This window comes from Pipistrellus hanaki (assembly GCF_964339955.1).
Source record: "Pipistrellus hanaki genome assembly, chromosome: 1".
NCBI lineage: Eukaryota > Metazoa > Chordata > Mammalia > Chiroptera > Vespertilionidae > Pipistrellus > Pipistrellus hanaki.
In genome coordinates, this window is record NC_140503.1 from 67,890,271 (window position 1) to 67,907,563 (window position 17,293).

General features: G+C 42.9%; 1 protein-coding gene across 4 annotated transcripts in view; it reads right to left on the minus strand.

The window, feature by feature from the left end:
• The window catches only part of FMN1 (formin 1), a 368,268-nt gene that overhangs the window by 33,461 nt on the left and 317,514 nt on the right, over positions 1-17,293 (minus strand). For all 4 annotated transcript variants that reach the window (XM_084890795.1, XM_084890796.1, XM_084890798.1 and 1 more), the window contains 2 exons: positions 7,785-7,836; positions 2,869-3,018 (listed from right to left, as the gene is read on the minus strand). In XM_084890795.1, the coding sequence (XP_084746921.1) occupies positions 2,869-3,018; positions 7,785-7,836 (202 nt within the window). The remainder of the gene's footprint in view (positions 1-2,868; positions 3,019-7,784; positions 7,837-17,293) is intronic.

A 17,293-nucleotide genomic window follows, 5' to 3' on the forward strand; every position in this document is an offset into this window, starting at 1 on the left:
TAGGGGTGGTGCATTATGTATTTGTGCCCGGACACAGACGTTTCCTATCTTGCCTAATATTGGCTTAAATGACAAGGAAAGCTAAATGCCATCAATATACCATCATAAAGTAGCTTTCTCTTTTCCTGGGTATAGTTAACCTGCAGGTAAACCATATCGCTCACAAGGCACAAGAACAATGGGAGCTTTTATAGTCATTTGTGTGTTCAGAGGTTGTTCTGGGTCTCACAGTGGACAGTTGTTACCCTGACATGGAGCCGCATCAATGCAATTGTGCATCAGGCTAACAAATGTGTTTTCATGGAAACCATACTAAGCAGAGCAAGAAGTAAAGAAACTCCACTACCTGAGATTGACCTCAAGTGGCTCAAGGTAGTTTCAATACTTCCATTCCATTTAGGAGTGATTCTGTCCCTTTAAAAACACTATTATTGATCCTTCATTTCCCCCAATATCTGGGGTTTTAGTTGGGCTTCAAATATATCTAAAAATCAAGTGGGTGCAATTTCTCCTGATGCTATCAGAACCAGTTTTTTTCCCCTTATACAAGCCATGAAGTTTTCATTTGAATTTTGTTTCTGAGGACGACTTTGGACTATGTTATATTACCTTGTGACATTTAGTGTTGTTGGGATTTATTGGATCTCTGGGAATTGTATAATAAAAAATGATAATATCAAACATCATTAATTAGGTGTCAAACAAAGTACTATTGTTTCTTACTTTAATTACAATAGAATTCAAGTTAATTTGCTTATTTTATCAGAGCAATATGGGATTCCAACCTTTTAAAATCTAAAATCTTTAGCAGACAGAGGACAATTATAAAAAAATCCCCACTTCACAAGAAGATATTAATCAATTTGTTGAAATGGCTGAGCACTAATAAACATAACGTGCTAACATCTCTTAGCAAATAGATTTTTGTAAACAAGCTGCTTTCAAAAATATTTTATGAGGCATCGTTAACATTCAAAGATGCTGCTGTTTAGGTTGGAAACCTCGGTGATCCATCTCGCACAGCGCGGCTGGAATGGAGAGACCCCCTCAGTGAGAAGAACTGGAGAGGGGCCTGTAAAGTCATGACCCTTGGAAGGTGTTGGTTTACAGAGTGTGAAGTGGGCAATTCACCAGCTGCACCCAGGAAGCAGTGCTGCAAATGCCTATGGCGAGGAGTCAGAGGACACATCATTTTAAAGGACACCAACCATCACCCCTGCAGACCCACAATTTATCTGGTCTAACTTCAGTGACGGGGAAAAGGAACTTCTTAAGTTAGAACACACTTGCCTATTTTGACTGAAGATTACTACAATGAAAAGCAATCAATTACCCTCTCAGTTGTTTTTGTTTTTTGGACCACTTTAGCGCTCCCACCTCAAGGACAAATTTAGTAAGGACTATGCTCCACATGTGAGGTGCGAAATCTTAAGCAAAGGCCACACATTCGGAGCTCACTGCTGGTCTCCTGGCTGTCAGGTGTGGACGTGGGGAGGGAGAGGAGCTTGGTGCTACCACTTTCCTATGAAGCTCACAAAAGAGGATTTATTCCTTGGAAGCTAAAAGGGTTAAATAAGCAGCTGCAGGGCAAGAGCAAATGAGGTGGGTGTCAAGGTTTTTAGAGTTTTTTTTCATGTTATTATCAATGATCTTTTTCTTTAAAATGTCACTTAACTATTTCTCTGCTCTGCTTCTCCATATAATGGATGTACTAACGTTAATTCCCATGTTCCCAAAGAGGTAATGGTGGAAAGATATGTTGATAAACATTTTTAAAGCTCTCTGACTTCCTTAGAAAGAAAGCAGGCTTTTGAAAAAAGAACACATTTAGATACTCTCAGCAATACTGGGTCAAAAAATCTCTAACTTTTGATCACTTTTAAAAATAGCTTTTTAAGGTGAAATATATCAGTGTATTGTGTGTGTGTGTGTATAGATATACTATACATATGCCTTTTCTCTGATTACAAAGTAAAGAAAAAAAGTACTGATCTTAGAAATTTTAGATCTCAATTTTAGTGAGATATAGATGCTTTGATTAAATAAATCATTTCCCTTAATTTGTAGAATTTTTTTTGTTTGTTTCCTTCCACTCTCCTTTGAGTGACACTCTTATGCATCTGTTCTGCAGGGGTAGTAGCAAGACCTGTTTGAAGTTTAAATCTGTGACACCTCTGTAGAACAGTGGCAACCTGATCAAAACAGTGGTCAAGCAGAAATGCTCTCTTTCTACGAATGAACACACACACACACACACACACACACACACACACACTCACACACCCCTCCCTGCATTCAGAGCCGAGGTTTTCCTTCTACCCCCAACTAATAAAACCAGGAGGCTGCAATGAGGCCTAGCGGCAGGCAGTTTGATGTCCTCAGCAGGATACGGGGAGTCAGAAGTGGCGCTGTAAATCCAGAGCGGGGCTTCAACACTGTGTTAAGTGTGGCCCGAGTCTCGGAGATTTCCCTTTGATGCAAGTTCAGTATATTAATGGGAAAAGCATTCACTTTTATTTGTCTGTACTGTCTGCGACAGCAAGGCTGCCTCATTTAGCCCCGGCCAACATGAAAATACACAGAGAAGCAATCTGTTGCAAATTAGCACAGCTCCCCTTTCATTTACTAGCTAGTAATTGGAAGGGGTTAAGAAAGTGTAACTTATCGGACCACGTGAGGGTATCTGCTTGTGTGGACAGCAAGCCTCCCCCGAATTGCCCTAGGAGCCCCGAGGCAAAAATCCTTCCCCATGGCCACTAGGCCTGAAAGACAGCACTGACGTGTGTGAAATGTGTGCGTGTTGCTAGGCCTGAGAAGGCAGTTTTCTGGACTCCCAAAGGGGGTATTTGTGACTTTGTCGGAACTTACCTTTCTTTAGATATGTTTTTACTCTCTCGTTTCCAAATCGTCTTGAAGTCACTGCAGAACTCGTACCACACCATAAACACATAGTTTGGAGTGATCTCCTTCTCACCAGACTTTGGCTTCATCCCAAAATATCCCACTGTCGTTTCAAAACTGCAACAGGCAAGAGGGGAAAACAGAGTGAGGGAGAGGGTGAGAAACTGTCAACACCAGTAGGGTGATGGGGGAACACAGGGAGCGGTTTCCTGCTTCTCCACTCTCTGTCTCCATTACCCGTTTGCTCAAATCTATTTTCTAAGAAATTCAGTTTGACTGGGGATACTCCTAGATATATCTCATCCATGTAAAATCCAGTGTGTGTGTAAGTCCAGGGGGTATACAGGTAAAACTTTTTGAGTTTGTTCTTCATCTCCAATCTATGTCATGTAACTGTTCTTCACTTGACGCTTAATGATGATGAGGAACACTGCTGGCATATTGGCTCTGTGGAATTAAGCTGTGGTCAGTTAGAGAGCCCAGTGGGAATAATTAATCGGTTGAGTGTTTCATGGAAAATCAAGACTGTTCTCTCCTATTCTGGCACCTTCTGGCATTGTAACCTGGGGCCAATCACTCAGCATCAGACTCAATTTTCTCAAGGGTAAAGTAAGAGACTGAGCCCCTATGATCTTTAAGAAGGCTACAGTTTTAAAGCTTTATATGATACGAGAATACAGACCACCAAATGCACAAAAGTATAAATACAGTTGAGGGCATAGCAAGATTTGGATGGAAAATCATCTTTGATCTTAATAAATGATCTCCAACCTGGTCCAGGTTTTGCAAAGTAGATTCCCAGAGATTATTGACAGCCTCCTGATCTACCCCATGGACTCTCACATCAGACTAGCTGGGCCTCCCAAGCAGCCCTTCTTGGAGGCACTAGCTTGGCAGCAATTTATAGCTCTGCACTCAATCTTTCTACCCAGCCACCCCCACCCACCCCAAGCCTCACAAGCTCATTTGCCATGAGCAAGAACACTTAAATAAATGGCTCCCTTTTCTAGGGTGTTGGAAACTAATCAAAGCAGGAATGGCTGGCCAGGTTTATTACTACTCAATGCTCTATCATCTGTTCAGACACAGAATTTTTTTTTGTGGCCATCCTGAATACTGAGTTCCTAATGGAACTCTATTCAATGGCAATTGTAAAACCCCGAAGCCCCATTACTATTACAGAGCATACTTTCATCTCGTTCTCAGTTATTGGCCAATATGTATCTCATAAGATTTTACCACAGTTCACAGATGAACTGTTAATTGATTCCATGGCTATGATTAGGCGAGATCCAAGCTGGGGCTGCAGCTCTGAGTCCCATAAATTCTTTGTGCTTCTGTAAATAATAAATCTGTTTTTAATGCAAATTAAACTACTGGTCAGGGAATTTTGGCTCCCAGTTATTAAAAGACTGGGAGTGTATAAGTGGAGAAAGGCAACAACTGCAGTAATTTCTTAAGGGACTCTCTTATAATACTGAACATGCATATTTTGGCGCAAAACCAGCAATGGAAGAAAGTAGCAATGTTCACTTTCACCAGGCGGGACCCATTTTGTGGCAAGAAGAATTCTGATAACACCAAAGCACACTCTATGGCATGTAATTCTATTTCATTCAAACTGAAAATTATATTAATGCAGCATGGAAATAAATGCATTGTAGAAAGTTTTGGGAGCTATAGGATCTGGCCATGGTTTTCTTACAGAGTGCTGGGGCTTTTGAATCAGAAGAGAAATTACATGTCAACTTGTCCAATATTCTCATTTTACAGACGAGAAAACAAAGACATGGAGAGACTGATTGTCCCTTTTTATTGGCAGTGTTGGGCTGATCTTGGGCCTCCTGATTCTCAGGGAAATGCTTTGTCCTTCCTCCCTCCCTGTGGCTCATGCTTGCTGACCTGGGCATTCAAGAAATACCACAGTTTCCCCCCCCATTTTCCCTTTAGACATAGTTGCTCCTGTATCTTTCATAACGTGTGCTACCCCCAGCAAAGGACATCATTATTTTCTTCTCTTCCAAGATGCTAATCTTCTATACAGAAACATATTTCTTTGTGCATTCATAGAGCGGAGAAAGTCTTCCAAGGTGAGTCTTTAGGGGAACAAACGGTCTTCCTACAGCCCAGCAGGACCCAGTGAAGAGCACAGAGTCCCAGTCCGGGCTCCTCGGATCTCCCCACACCTCGAGCGTTATTGGGAGTCTCGAGTGCAGGACCAAAGCATTGCATGCACTGGTGCAGTTGCAGAGAATGGCAGCTCTGTTTGGGGGCTATCGCAGAGCTTGAGGAAAGCATACCATCGTCTGGAGGCCTCGCTTTCCCCGACTGAACTGAAGCTAACTGTGTACCTCCCTCTCTCCCCTGCGAGCTGTGAGGTCCTGCTTACTCACCCTCAGAGGGGGCAAAAATAAAGGAAAGGGAGAACTTGAGCATTTCCCCACGATGTGCTTTGGGAACTAAGAAGGCAAGCGAGCCTCTTTAGAAGAACCGAAGTAAACAGAGTCACAGGGGATGGCCTGGCCTTGGCACCGCAGCCGTGACGGAGAGCAGCTGATCCGAGGTGCGCCTTGTTTGGATCCCGTGTTCTCCCTTTGCCCAAGGAACAGCTAAAAGCCCATCTATGAACCTACAACTACCTGATAGTCTAGACTACTGTCCTCCCAAACAAAACTCTTCCTTTCAAATTCAATTTTGACTCACAGAAGACTGATGATTGCAAACCTTCTGCCATTTGGGCATGAAAATTATCGATCCCAAGCAGCCAGGAGAATTTTCTCCAACAAAGGGGCAATCATGCTTTCTGGAACATTTATTTGCCAGCAGATGACTCTAAATTAGCTTTCGACTTTTAAAAAGTGGATGGATTTTTGATCATGTTTCACATAACTTCTTGACTTCACTCTAAACTCTTCCCTGACTCCTTTTCTCCCTGCTTCCATTCCTCGTCTGAGCTGAATCCTTACAATTCAGCTAAACGTTTTTAGAGTGCAGACAGTCATTCTACCAAAGAGCGCGTGGCCAACTGAACGGTTTTCCTTTTGCAGCGTTGAGAGGCCAGAGCGGAACACATCCCCTTACTGTTTCACATGCGTGCCTTCAGAAACTGCTTAGGAAAAGCAAATATTCCTTCGCCTCAGAGTAAATTGTTTCTCTTGAGAATAAAACATAAGAATTTCCTAAATCTCACACGAATATTGCAACACTGACCACCAACCTCCTTAAAGAGGGTAACCAAACAACTGTGGTTTCTACATTAAAGATGGGATCGGACATATTTCATGTATGACATGAAAGCTAGACTACCTTCACCACAAAGTCACGGAAAACGCTGACAGCCAGAATTTATGGTCCCCCTCAGCATGGCTAATGCGCAGCAGCAGCTTCAGCTCCTCGAAGGTGGGCCCCCTGCTCCTGACGCAAGAATCCTGAAGAAGTATTAGAAGTGACATCCACCCCAGAAGCTGAATTTCTGTTTGGCCTAATACTCATGTGCCCTCATTGAGTTTCCTTTATGCATGCTGGTTATTTCTGTCTCACAGACGGAGTACTTGGACACATGGAGGATGGGAAGCTTCCTGTAGGGATAAGGCAAAGGGCACAGAAATCCACACACACACACAACCAGGTGACTGTCTTCATTGTCAAAGATTATCATGTGAAGATGAAGCCACGATTCAAGAACATGTCTGCACTTAGGAAAATGCAGGGTTTACATTAACCTCACTCTCATCTGCATTTTAATTTCATTAGCGAATACAGTGGAGAGCAGGGCAGGATGTGGGACTTGTCAAAGCAGAGCAGACGGCATGGCCCTGTCTTTCAGAGCCCCCAGGAGGAAAAGGGCTCATTTGTAAAGTTTGTTCATTTGCATTTAGTGATCTCCTCTCCTCACGTATTTGTAAAGCCCGTTTTTCTGTATTTGCCTCTTCCTGCTCTTATTTAATTTTCTAGTACTTTTAGAATTATACCAGTAACATTTATCTCAGTTTTCTGCGCTGGATATGAGAATGCCTCAGTATATTCCTATTCCTCCTCTAAGAGGGAGGGATAGCCACACTGACTAAGCTGGTCAACTGATAAAAAGAGAATTCCTCTGGGGCCCACAGCCGATGATTACTGGCCTCTCCCACTCTGATGGCCATTGAGAGAGGGAAGTAGGGAAGAGCTTGACTAGGAGACCTCTGAGGTCTCTGACCAATTCTGTGGGAGTTTTCCCTATAGAGGTCATCCCCTTCTCCCCACAATGTCCTCTAGGCTCTGAGGAAAGACACAGTAAATCTCTTAGGTGGTTGGATCTAGTTGTAACACTAAGAAGGACCACGTTGTTCCTGACTCCCAGGCAGTGGTTCAGGAGCAGAGTGATGGAGGAGAGGCAAAGAGATGGAAATAGCGTCATGACATGAGGCAGGTGAGTCATTTCAGAATGATCTCCTGCTTTTTAAGAAATCTCCTGCTTCTTTGAGGAAGAATATTCCCAAGTCCTGTCACAGTGCTTTCACTCCAGCTCTCCACAGACTGTGATTGTTCATGGAGGCATAGTATTAACAAATGGGGCCAAAAGAATGGTCAGACATTATTCGAATGAAACAAGCCAGTCACAAAAGGAAAAGTACTGTCTGAGTCCACTTACAGGAGGTCACTAGAGCAGTGTCAAAATCACAGAGACAGATATTAGAATGGTGGTTGCTAAGGGCTGGGGGAAGGAAATGGGGGAGTTAGAGTTTAATGGGTCCAGAGTTGCCTTTGAAGAAAATGAAAATTTCAGAATACACATGGTGCTTATGGTTGCACAGCAATGTGGAATGTACTTAATGATAATTAATAATAATAATAAAATGGCTAGTCAAAGAAAGGGCTGGGGCCAAGTTAGAACTGCTTACCTTTTCTGTGCATTCTCCAAGTGACTTTCTTCCATTTTATGCTCTTTTTTGGCTGTGAAAGAGAAATAATTATGATTAAAATAGTATTTTCTTCCATCATATTTTTTACATAATATTCTAACTTTGATTATACCCATTCATTATGGAAATAAGCCCAAATTCAGGGGTTGGCAGCTCCTACCATGCATAGTGGAAAAGGCACTCAGTTTACTATATTTATCACCACTGTGTTCTTTTTCTTAAAATCTTCAATTGAGGATGTGCTTAGAGAGAGAGAGAGAGAGAGAGAGAGAGAGAGAGAGAGAGAGAGAGAGAGAGAGGGAGAGGGAGAGAGGTGAGAGAGAAACACCGATTGGTTGCCAGCCCAGGTATGTGGCCTGAGGACTGGGAACCTTTTGGTGCATGGGACAGGGACAACGCCCATCATGCTCAACCAACTGAGGCATTCTGGCTAGACAGCATTGCTTTCTTGATAACAGGTGTAGCTAGCAGCATGGGGTAGGGGGCATTTAATTTATGTTCTTACTGGGACACTTGTGAGAGTGAAAGAAGGTGACAGTAATAATTGCCCCTGGACAAAGTCATACACTGGTACAATCCTGGCCAGGATGAAACATGTGGTCACCTGGCTATGGTTGGCCTCTTTGTGAGCCTTGGCCTGTGCTCAGCACTTCCCCTTCTCTCCCAAACATTATAAACCCAGCACCGTTTGCACTTATGCTCAGATTCAAACAAATTAATTGAATCCTTGTACACTCTCTACACTCACAGGCCCCTTTGACAATCTGGGGAGGCCTCTGATTTCCTTTCTCAGAATAATGTGTTGTTTTTAAAAAAATATATATTTTATTGATATTTTACAGAGAGGAAGAGAGAGTGACAGAGAGCTAGAAACATCGATGAGAGAGAACCATCAATCAGCTGCCTCCTGCACAGTCCCCACTGGGGATGTGCCCGCAACCAATGTATATGCCCTTGACTAGAAACGAACCTGGGACCCCCCCAGTCTGCAGACCGACACTCTATCCACTGAGCTAAACCAGTCTTGGCCAGAATAATGTTTTTAAGTGCATTGAAAAAATACTCAAGATAACTCAAGAAATTGGTGATACTGAGATACAATTCTGAATTTAAAGATTAGAAACTCATGCTCTGACATAGATGTGTGAGAGAAACATTAATCGATTGCTTCCCATATTTGCCCTAACTGGGGATCGAACCCACAACATAGGGATGTGTCCTGACCTGGCATTGAAACTGCAACCTTTTGGTGTATGGGACAATGTTCCAAGCAACTGAGTCACTCAGCTAAGACTCACCATTGATTTTAAAATGTAAATGTTATTAAAGTTACTCTCATGATTAAAATCTTCCAACAACTTGCCATTGTCCTTGACATAACCATTTGAAGTCTTCACAATGTCCCAGAAGGCTCTGCAAGTCATTACTTTTTTTTAAAATCTTCACCTGAGGATATTTTTTCCATTGATTTTTTTTTTTTTTTGAGATAGTGGCAGAGAGAAGGAAAGACAGAGAGAAACACATAGATTAGTTGCCTACTGCATGTACCCTGAGAGGGCCCAGGCCAGGGAGGAGCCTGCAACGGAGGTATGTGCCCTTGACAGGAATCAAACCTTGGACCCTTGGGTCCAGAGGCCAATGATCTATCCACTGAGCCAAATCGGCTAGTACCTCTTCTTTTCCATGCTCATTCCTTTCCAGGATGGCTGGTCACCTTGCTGATGCTTGAGCACACTGAACACATGCACTAGGATCTTCGCACTTGCCTTTCCACCTCCCTGGGAAACCCTACCCACAGTCTCTGCATTGCTGGCTCCCTTACCCCAATAGGTCTCAGCCCAAATTTCACCTTCCCTGACCTCATTCAATAAAAGATCATCCTTTGCCACGCATCCTCTCCTCCCCTTCCTCCTTTCCCCCCCATAGCCATTATCTACCTGATGCACTAATTCATTTGCTCATTTGTTTATTATATGACAACTGAATGTAAGCTGCAGGAAAGAAGCAACTTCACCTGGCTTGTTTTTTGTTGTGCCTTAAACATGGAAAGTGCCTATATATTAAATCACTTATTTTAGCTTAAAAATGTGTATACTGACCCTGGTTGGTGTGGCCCAGTTGGTTGTGCATCATTCTGTGCACCAAGAGGTTGCTGATTTGATTCTTGATCAGCACAAATGCCTGGGTTGTGGGCTCAATCCCCAGTAGGGGGTGTGCAGGATGCAGCTGATGGATGTTCCTCTTTCACATGGATACTTCTCTCTTTCCCTTCTTCTCTCTCTCAAAATCATAAACCATTCTTTAAACAAATGTATATGTTGCATATAGGTTACTTAAAAAGAGATATACTAGGATTCCTAAACATAAAGCATTATAATTAGAATATTGACATAGGCTAAAGAAGGTCATGAGGATATAGTTGTATACTATATTCTCTAAGTCCAGTACATTTTAGCTAACAAAAATAATTTCTTTTTATATTGACACTAGAGACTCGGTGCATAAAATTCATGCATTCAGGGAGGGGGCGTGTCCCTCAGCCTGGTCTGTGCCCTCTCACAGTCCAGGACCTGACTGATGGCTTAGGTCCGCTCCCACAGCTGTGCTCGCCAGCTGTGAGCCCAGCTTCTGGCTGAGTGGTGCTCCCCCTGTGGGAGAACACTGACCACCAAGGGGCAGCTCCTACATTGAGGGTCTGCCCCATGGTGGTCAGTTCGCATCACAGTGACCGGCGATTCCGCCATTTGGTCAATTTGCACATTAGCCTTTTATTACATTGGATGATTTGGCTTTGATAGCTATACCATTTTAGATAAAGCCATAGTTATGGGCAGCTATTGTGATATAATTTCCCCCCACTCTCCCAGCAGCAATCTTAGCCAGATACAGAGAAGTGACCTATGTCTCTCATAGGTGACACCAAGTTCCCCCAAATGTGAAACAACCTAGTAGTTTGTTCTTATCCAGTGGTTCTTAATTATCTGCCTGGTCAAACAAGAGGAAAATTCTTCCGAGGCCTAAGTGGTCTTCCTGGACACCTTTGCTGTTCTCCATCACCAATGGGCTCTAGCTGGATGCTCTCATGCTGTGTTAAGTAGACTATGGTCAAGCCGTCATTGCATATACACATAGTGACAAGAAATACGCTCCCCAAACTGAATTAAGCTTTAGATAAGCACTTGCAATGGCTCTATGAATATGGTTATGGGGGGGGGGGGGGATGGCCTCCAAATACAAAAAGAGGTATTCCTAAGAGGCAATGCATATAGTACAACCTCTGAGGGTTTTGGGGAAAAGAGCCCTCAGAAAAATGGTAAGAATCTAGAAATCTCAATTTTTCCCAAGCAAAAGGTCACAGAAAGAAATGGTAGCCTCAGTCCATGGTGTGACCTGGAAGGTCTCCCAGCCTAAAATACTTCTGCCACAATGTGTGACATTCCTAACCATGTTATTATCCATTTTAAAGTCTTCAGACAGAACAAAAAGATATTATCTGTAAGGAAAATATTTAAATATTGGAGTCACATACACAAATTCTAACATCTCCAACAAATAGGGCAACCACAGGCCAGGTGCAATATGCTGATATTCTAAAACTTGACCTTTAGCTTCTCAATATTGGTACTGATTCAATTTCAGTCTAGGGAAGCCAGAGGGCATGGGAAGGCTACACCCCATTCAAGGGAGGAAAGGCACCTGGCAGTGTTACCAAATTTCTATCTTTTTCACAGAAGCTAAGATTTTTAAATGGATGTTCTCAACTTAGGAAAAAATGTTTCAAGCACTCAGTAGGACAAAGAGTACATTCCTGTTGGCCATATCTCATCCTGCAAGCTCTCACTTAAGCCTTCAGTAGCTTGATATATGGCATAGGTGGAAGTGTGCATTCTTCTGTGTGCCAGATGGGTGCATGGAATTCCCCACTGAAAAAAGGCAGACAAGATCCCGAGAGAACTTTTTTCCTGGCAATGGTCCCTAGAGAACTTGCCTTCTGGCTCGGGAAGGTAGACAATTAAACCCAAGAGAATAAGATCAGGTGTGAGCAATTTTTGATAAAGGGTAGCAAAAAAAAACCCCAAAACAAAACAAAAGAAAAAAATCATTAGAGCACAAATTGTTGCCTATAAAAGGAGACTCTATGTGGGTTACTGCATTAAGGGGCACCTGGGCAGCAAGGGCATGCTACAAAGGTATTGGGTACAAAAAAGGGGCAGTGTTTAATTGAAGATAATAAGTCTTAGATAAAAACTGTCCTAACGTACAACTTTGGCTACCAGTGGCCTTGATCTTTGTGTGGGATTTACCTAGACTTCTATTTTACATAGTCACCTGGATAGTAGTATTTAGGTGCTTCTTTTTCAGTTTAAACTTGGCACTATTTGTGTGGTCGGCGGGAGGGCAGACTTATTAAAAGTTTGGAGAAGTTGTCAGATACTGACACTGCACCAGGAGAGACAGAAATAACATGTATCCCCAACCTTGCTCTTCTTTCTCCTTTTTTCTTTCACAAAAAGATGTCTCATTGTCTGCAATGAGTTAAATATAATTGCTTTCCAAGTTGGTGTACTAAAGAAGCTGCTTAGAATGCAGATAGTCTCAAAGATTAAGACAATAAAGAAACAAAGGAAAAAGTCAGAGTACAGAGTACTGAAAATGAGAACTTTTGCATAACATCAATTTTGTCTTCCGAACTCCTTTATGAAAGCTACATATATACTGTGGTGATGTGAATGTTTGGAAGTGCTCAGAGAACACTGGGTGGCAAGTTTGTATGATGACCTACCTACAGCATACATGTTCTGTCATTGGTAGAACTATGTTGCTTTTCTTCCACTTCCATTTCCTCCAATAAAGAACATCTATTACTTTTCATAATTCCATGTCACAGAGAGAAAACAACATGGCTTCTTTAGAATGATTTTTGTTTGTTTAAGAAACATCAATGTGGGTTTTATTTAATGCAGCCTTTACTGAACAAAGAACATTTGCTTTTGCATAAATCTTCAGTGCCTTGGAACTTGGTTTCCTGATTAATTTCATAGCCATTGTCTCATTAGTGATTATAAAATTTCTCCATAAAAACAATTCTGAAATTCATAAGTACTGTGGCCTACCAAGTGAAGCAGAAAAGGCCCTTTTTATTCAATGGTTATAGGCCCAAGGAATGCAATCCAGAACTCAAGAGAGCTAAATGTCAAGTTTTAAGCCCAGCTCTGCCGTTCAAGTGTCATGGACAAATTGTATGTATATCCCCTGTTCCAGTTTCCTCTGCTCCAAAATGAAGATGTTAATTTCTACCTCCCACATAGTTATGAGAGCCAGACGCAAAGGGAACAGTGCTCAGCTGCATGAGAATCCCTGCAGTCAGATCTCTGATGGCTCCACCTCATGCTGAGGCTAAGAGGCGGTTCAAGCTTCCAGTTGGACAGCTGATTTGACAGAGTTAAATGCAGGTATAGGCTAGTGGGAACAGCGTGAGCTTTGCATCAGGTGGACATGGGCTGAATTTCTGCTCTGCCATTTATTAACTGAAAGACCTTGGGGGAAGTCACTTAATCCCATTGCGCCTTAACCATAAAACTGGAGTAATAAGATGTACCTTGCAAGATGGTTGTGACTATTGGATGTGCTGAGCATGAGAGGTTAATGTAGTGAATAACATGCTAGGCCCTCAAAATCAGCAGCCATTGATTACTGATTGACTGGTAGCAAATGCTAGGAATCACTATTCTGGCTCTCTGTCTTTGGTATGGTTAATACAATAATTCAAGCATAATGCTTTGTTCTTTCTTAAGAATGTCCACAGCCACACTCAGTGGACAATAATTTTGCTAGTGATCAGTTTTAAGTTAGACTAGGTATCCTCTGCTTAAAATCTCAGTTTTCCTTTTTACTCACAAAGCCAGTGTCCCTACCATGGCTGCTAAGGCTTTTCCACAGAAGCGTGTTCCCTGTCCCATCCCATCTTGTTTTATTTAATCCCCAGGAGTGAAAGAGAGTAACCAATTTATAATTTTTTTTTTTTGGGGGGGGGCAGGCGGGGAGTGTAGGCATGAGCGGACAGGCACTTATGATTATTCTCATCTAATTCTTTTTCCCACTTAATGACCATTGAGTTTTACAATCTCAGATCTGATTTAATCAATCACTTTCTAATATTAAATGAAAGATAATGATGCAGGAGTCTGTTTCTAAAAGGTAAGGAGCAAAGATTCCTCCTTTAAGTTCTAGATTCTATATAGTGACCTATTATAGGTTCCCTGCATGGCACATAAATACAGTTTTCTCTATTGACACTAAACTGTCAACTTAAAAAGGCAAACTGACTGCAATCCTTATCAGAATACCAACGGCATTTTTCACATAACTATAATAATTAATCCTAAAATTTATATAGGATCATGAAAAACCTCAAATAGCCAAAGCAAATTTTGTTGTTTGTTTGTTAATCCTCTCCTGAGGATATTTTTCCCACTGAGTTTTAGAAAGAGTAGAGGGAGGGAGGAAGGGAAGAAGAAGAGAGAGGGAGAGAGAGAAGAAAAAACTGATGTTAGAGAGATCAAACCTGCAACCCATGTATGTGCCCTTGACCCAGGAATCAAACCCTTGGCCCTTTGGAGCAGGGACCAATACTCTAACCACAGAGCAACAACGATTATGGTAGCAATCTATTTTTTTTTAATTAAAAAAATAATTTTTAGGGAGAGTGGGAGAGGAAGAGAAACATTGATGTGAGAGTGAAATATTGACTGGATGCGTCCTACATGCCTCCCACGAGGGATGGAGCCCACAATCCAGGCATGTGTCCCAAACTGGTAACGCTTTGTTGCATGGGATGATGCCCAACCAACTGAGCCATACTGGCCAGGGCTAGCCAAAGCAATCTTGAGAAAAAAGAACAAAGTTGGAGGTATCACACTATCTAACAGCAAACTATATTACTGGGCAAAAGTAATCAAAAGAGCATGGTGCTGGCAAAAAACAGACATATAGATCAATAAAACAGAATAGAGAGCCCAGAAATAAACCTATACTTTTATGGTCAATTAATTTATTAGGAGGCAAGAATATATATATATATATATATATATATATATATATATATATATATATATATAAAACCTTAATATGCAAATAGATCAAATGGCAGAACAACCGAATGATAGAACAACTGGTCTCTATGACATGTGCTGACCTCCAGGAGGTGTGTATGGAACATGGTGGGTGTTGGCAGCAGGCAGCAGAGCATGGAACATGGCAGGCATTGGCTGCAGTGGGATGGTGGGGCAGGTGAGTGGGGATGCCAGACAAAGGCAGGGTGCTGGTCACTATCATTGGGGTGAGCCTCTAGTGGTTACTTAAAATTTTTTGCTCCCATGTGCCATGGTCCCGCCGGGCATGCTCACCCACTGTTGGCGCCAAAGCTACTGCTAACCCCAATAGCCCTCGAGGCCTTCTCCACCTCCCCCTGCTCCTCAGGGGCATTTGGGAATGGGAGCCATCTCTTACACCCACTGCCAGCAATGGCTCTGCTCATACCTGTAACTGGTGCCAGAACTGCAACTTGCACCTGCTGCCAGTGCCCTGTGCTGGTCCTGATTGCTCAGCGCTGTCAGTGGGTGTGAGCAGTGGCTGCTGGCCCCAATCGCCCCTGAGGGCTTCTCCACCTCCCCTTGCTCCTGAGGGGAGATCAGGGCAGTAACTACTGTTCACACCTGCTGCTTAACGCCAGTCCCACTCACACCCACTATTGGCGCCGCTGACCCCAATTGCTTCGTGCTGTCAGCAGGTGCATGTGAGGCTGGTACCATAAGGACCAGGAGCTTCAGCAGGCGGGGCCAAGTTGGGGCACAGAGGATGGATTGAGACCTGCCTCTGTGCCCACCACAGCCTCGTGGCCCACAGTTCCTTTCAAGGTGCACGAATTCATGCACTGGGCCTCTAGTGTGTGTGTGTGTGTGTGTGTGTGTGTGCGCGCGCATTATGCAATTAGCAGGGCAGAGCAGGGCCCACAGAGAGTAGGGAGCAGGGAGGGCCTGCCTGGGGCATGCCAGCAGTCCTGCCTCTGCATATGAGCTGTAGAGGAAACACCTTTTCTGACCGCTTATTGGCTAAGCTCCCAGTATGCCATTTGCAATGTTCTTGGTAACTTGTGTAATGAGAATCCAAGAAGGTGATCTAGGGTTTTTCCACCTCACTCCTGGAGGAAAAACTAAGGTCTGCTACTAGAGGGACTAAGAAATGTCATATCCTACCCTAGCTGGTTTGGCTCAGTGGATAGAGTCTCGGCCTGCCAACTGCAGGGTCCGGGTTTGATTCTGGTTGCAGGCTACTACCTAGGTTGCAGGCTACTCCCTGGCCCGGGCCCAGGTCAGGGCTCATGCAGGAGGCAACCAATCAAAGTGTCCCTCTCACGTTGATGTTTCTCTCTCGCTCTCTCTCTCTCTTTCACGCTCTCTAAAAATCAATGGAAAAATATCCTCAGGTGAGGATAAAGAAAAAAAATGTCATATCTTATAAAAGAGACATCTTGAAAATGCCTGAAGAGTGCTGTCATTTTTTTTCATAGTGAAGGGACTGGAGTCCATGTTAATGAAAACACCTTTGCAGTTATGGCAGCCAGCAGTGGCTGCAGCAGTGGGGTGATGGGGGCAGCGCCTTCCCTTGATCAGCCTGGTTGCTTCCTACAGAGGGAGGCCAGACTGTGACATCAATAGGACATCCTCTGAGAGCTCCCAGATTGCAGAGGGTGCAGGTTGGGCTGAGGGAACCCTGTCCCATGCACAGACTTTGTGTACTGGGCCTCTAGTCTCTCTATATAAAAGCCTAAATGACCATTACTACCAAATGACTGGTCAACCAGTTGCTATGATGCACACTGACCATCAGGGGGAAGATGCTCAATGCAGGAGCTTCCCCCTGGTAGTCCGTGTGTTCCCTCCTGTGGTCCCTCTCCCTGGCTATCTGGCTCCAATGAGCCCCAATCAGGACTGAGTGAAATGGCTCCAATTGGCCCCGATTGCCAGCCAGGCCATGGTACCCTGCCTGTGCATGAATTTGTGCACTGGGCCTCTAGTATACAATGAAATAACAACAGTTTCTTCAATTAATGGTGCTGAGGAAACTGAACAGATACATGCAAAAAAAAAAAAAAAAAAAAAGAAAGAAAATAGACTAATCTTTTTTTTTACCATATACAAAAATAAACAAACAAAAAATGGATTAAAAACAAGACCTGAAACCATAAAACCTCTATAAGAAAACACAGGCAATAAACTCTTTGGCATTGGTCTTAGCAGTTTTTTATCTGCATATGTCTCCTAGGGTAAAGATAATAAAAGCAAAAAGGCAACTTATTGAATGGGAGAAGACATTCACCAATGATATACTGATAAGGAGTTAATACCCAAGATATATAACATACTCATACAAGTTAATTTAAAAAACAAAACAAAAAACAGACCCAATTAAAAAATTGAACACTGTTG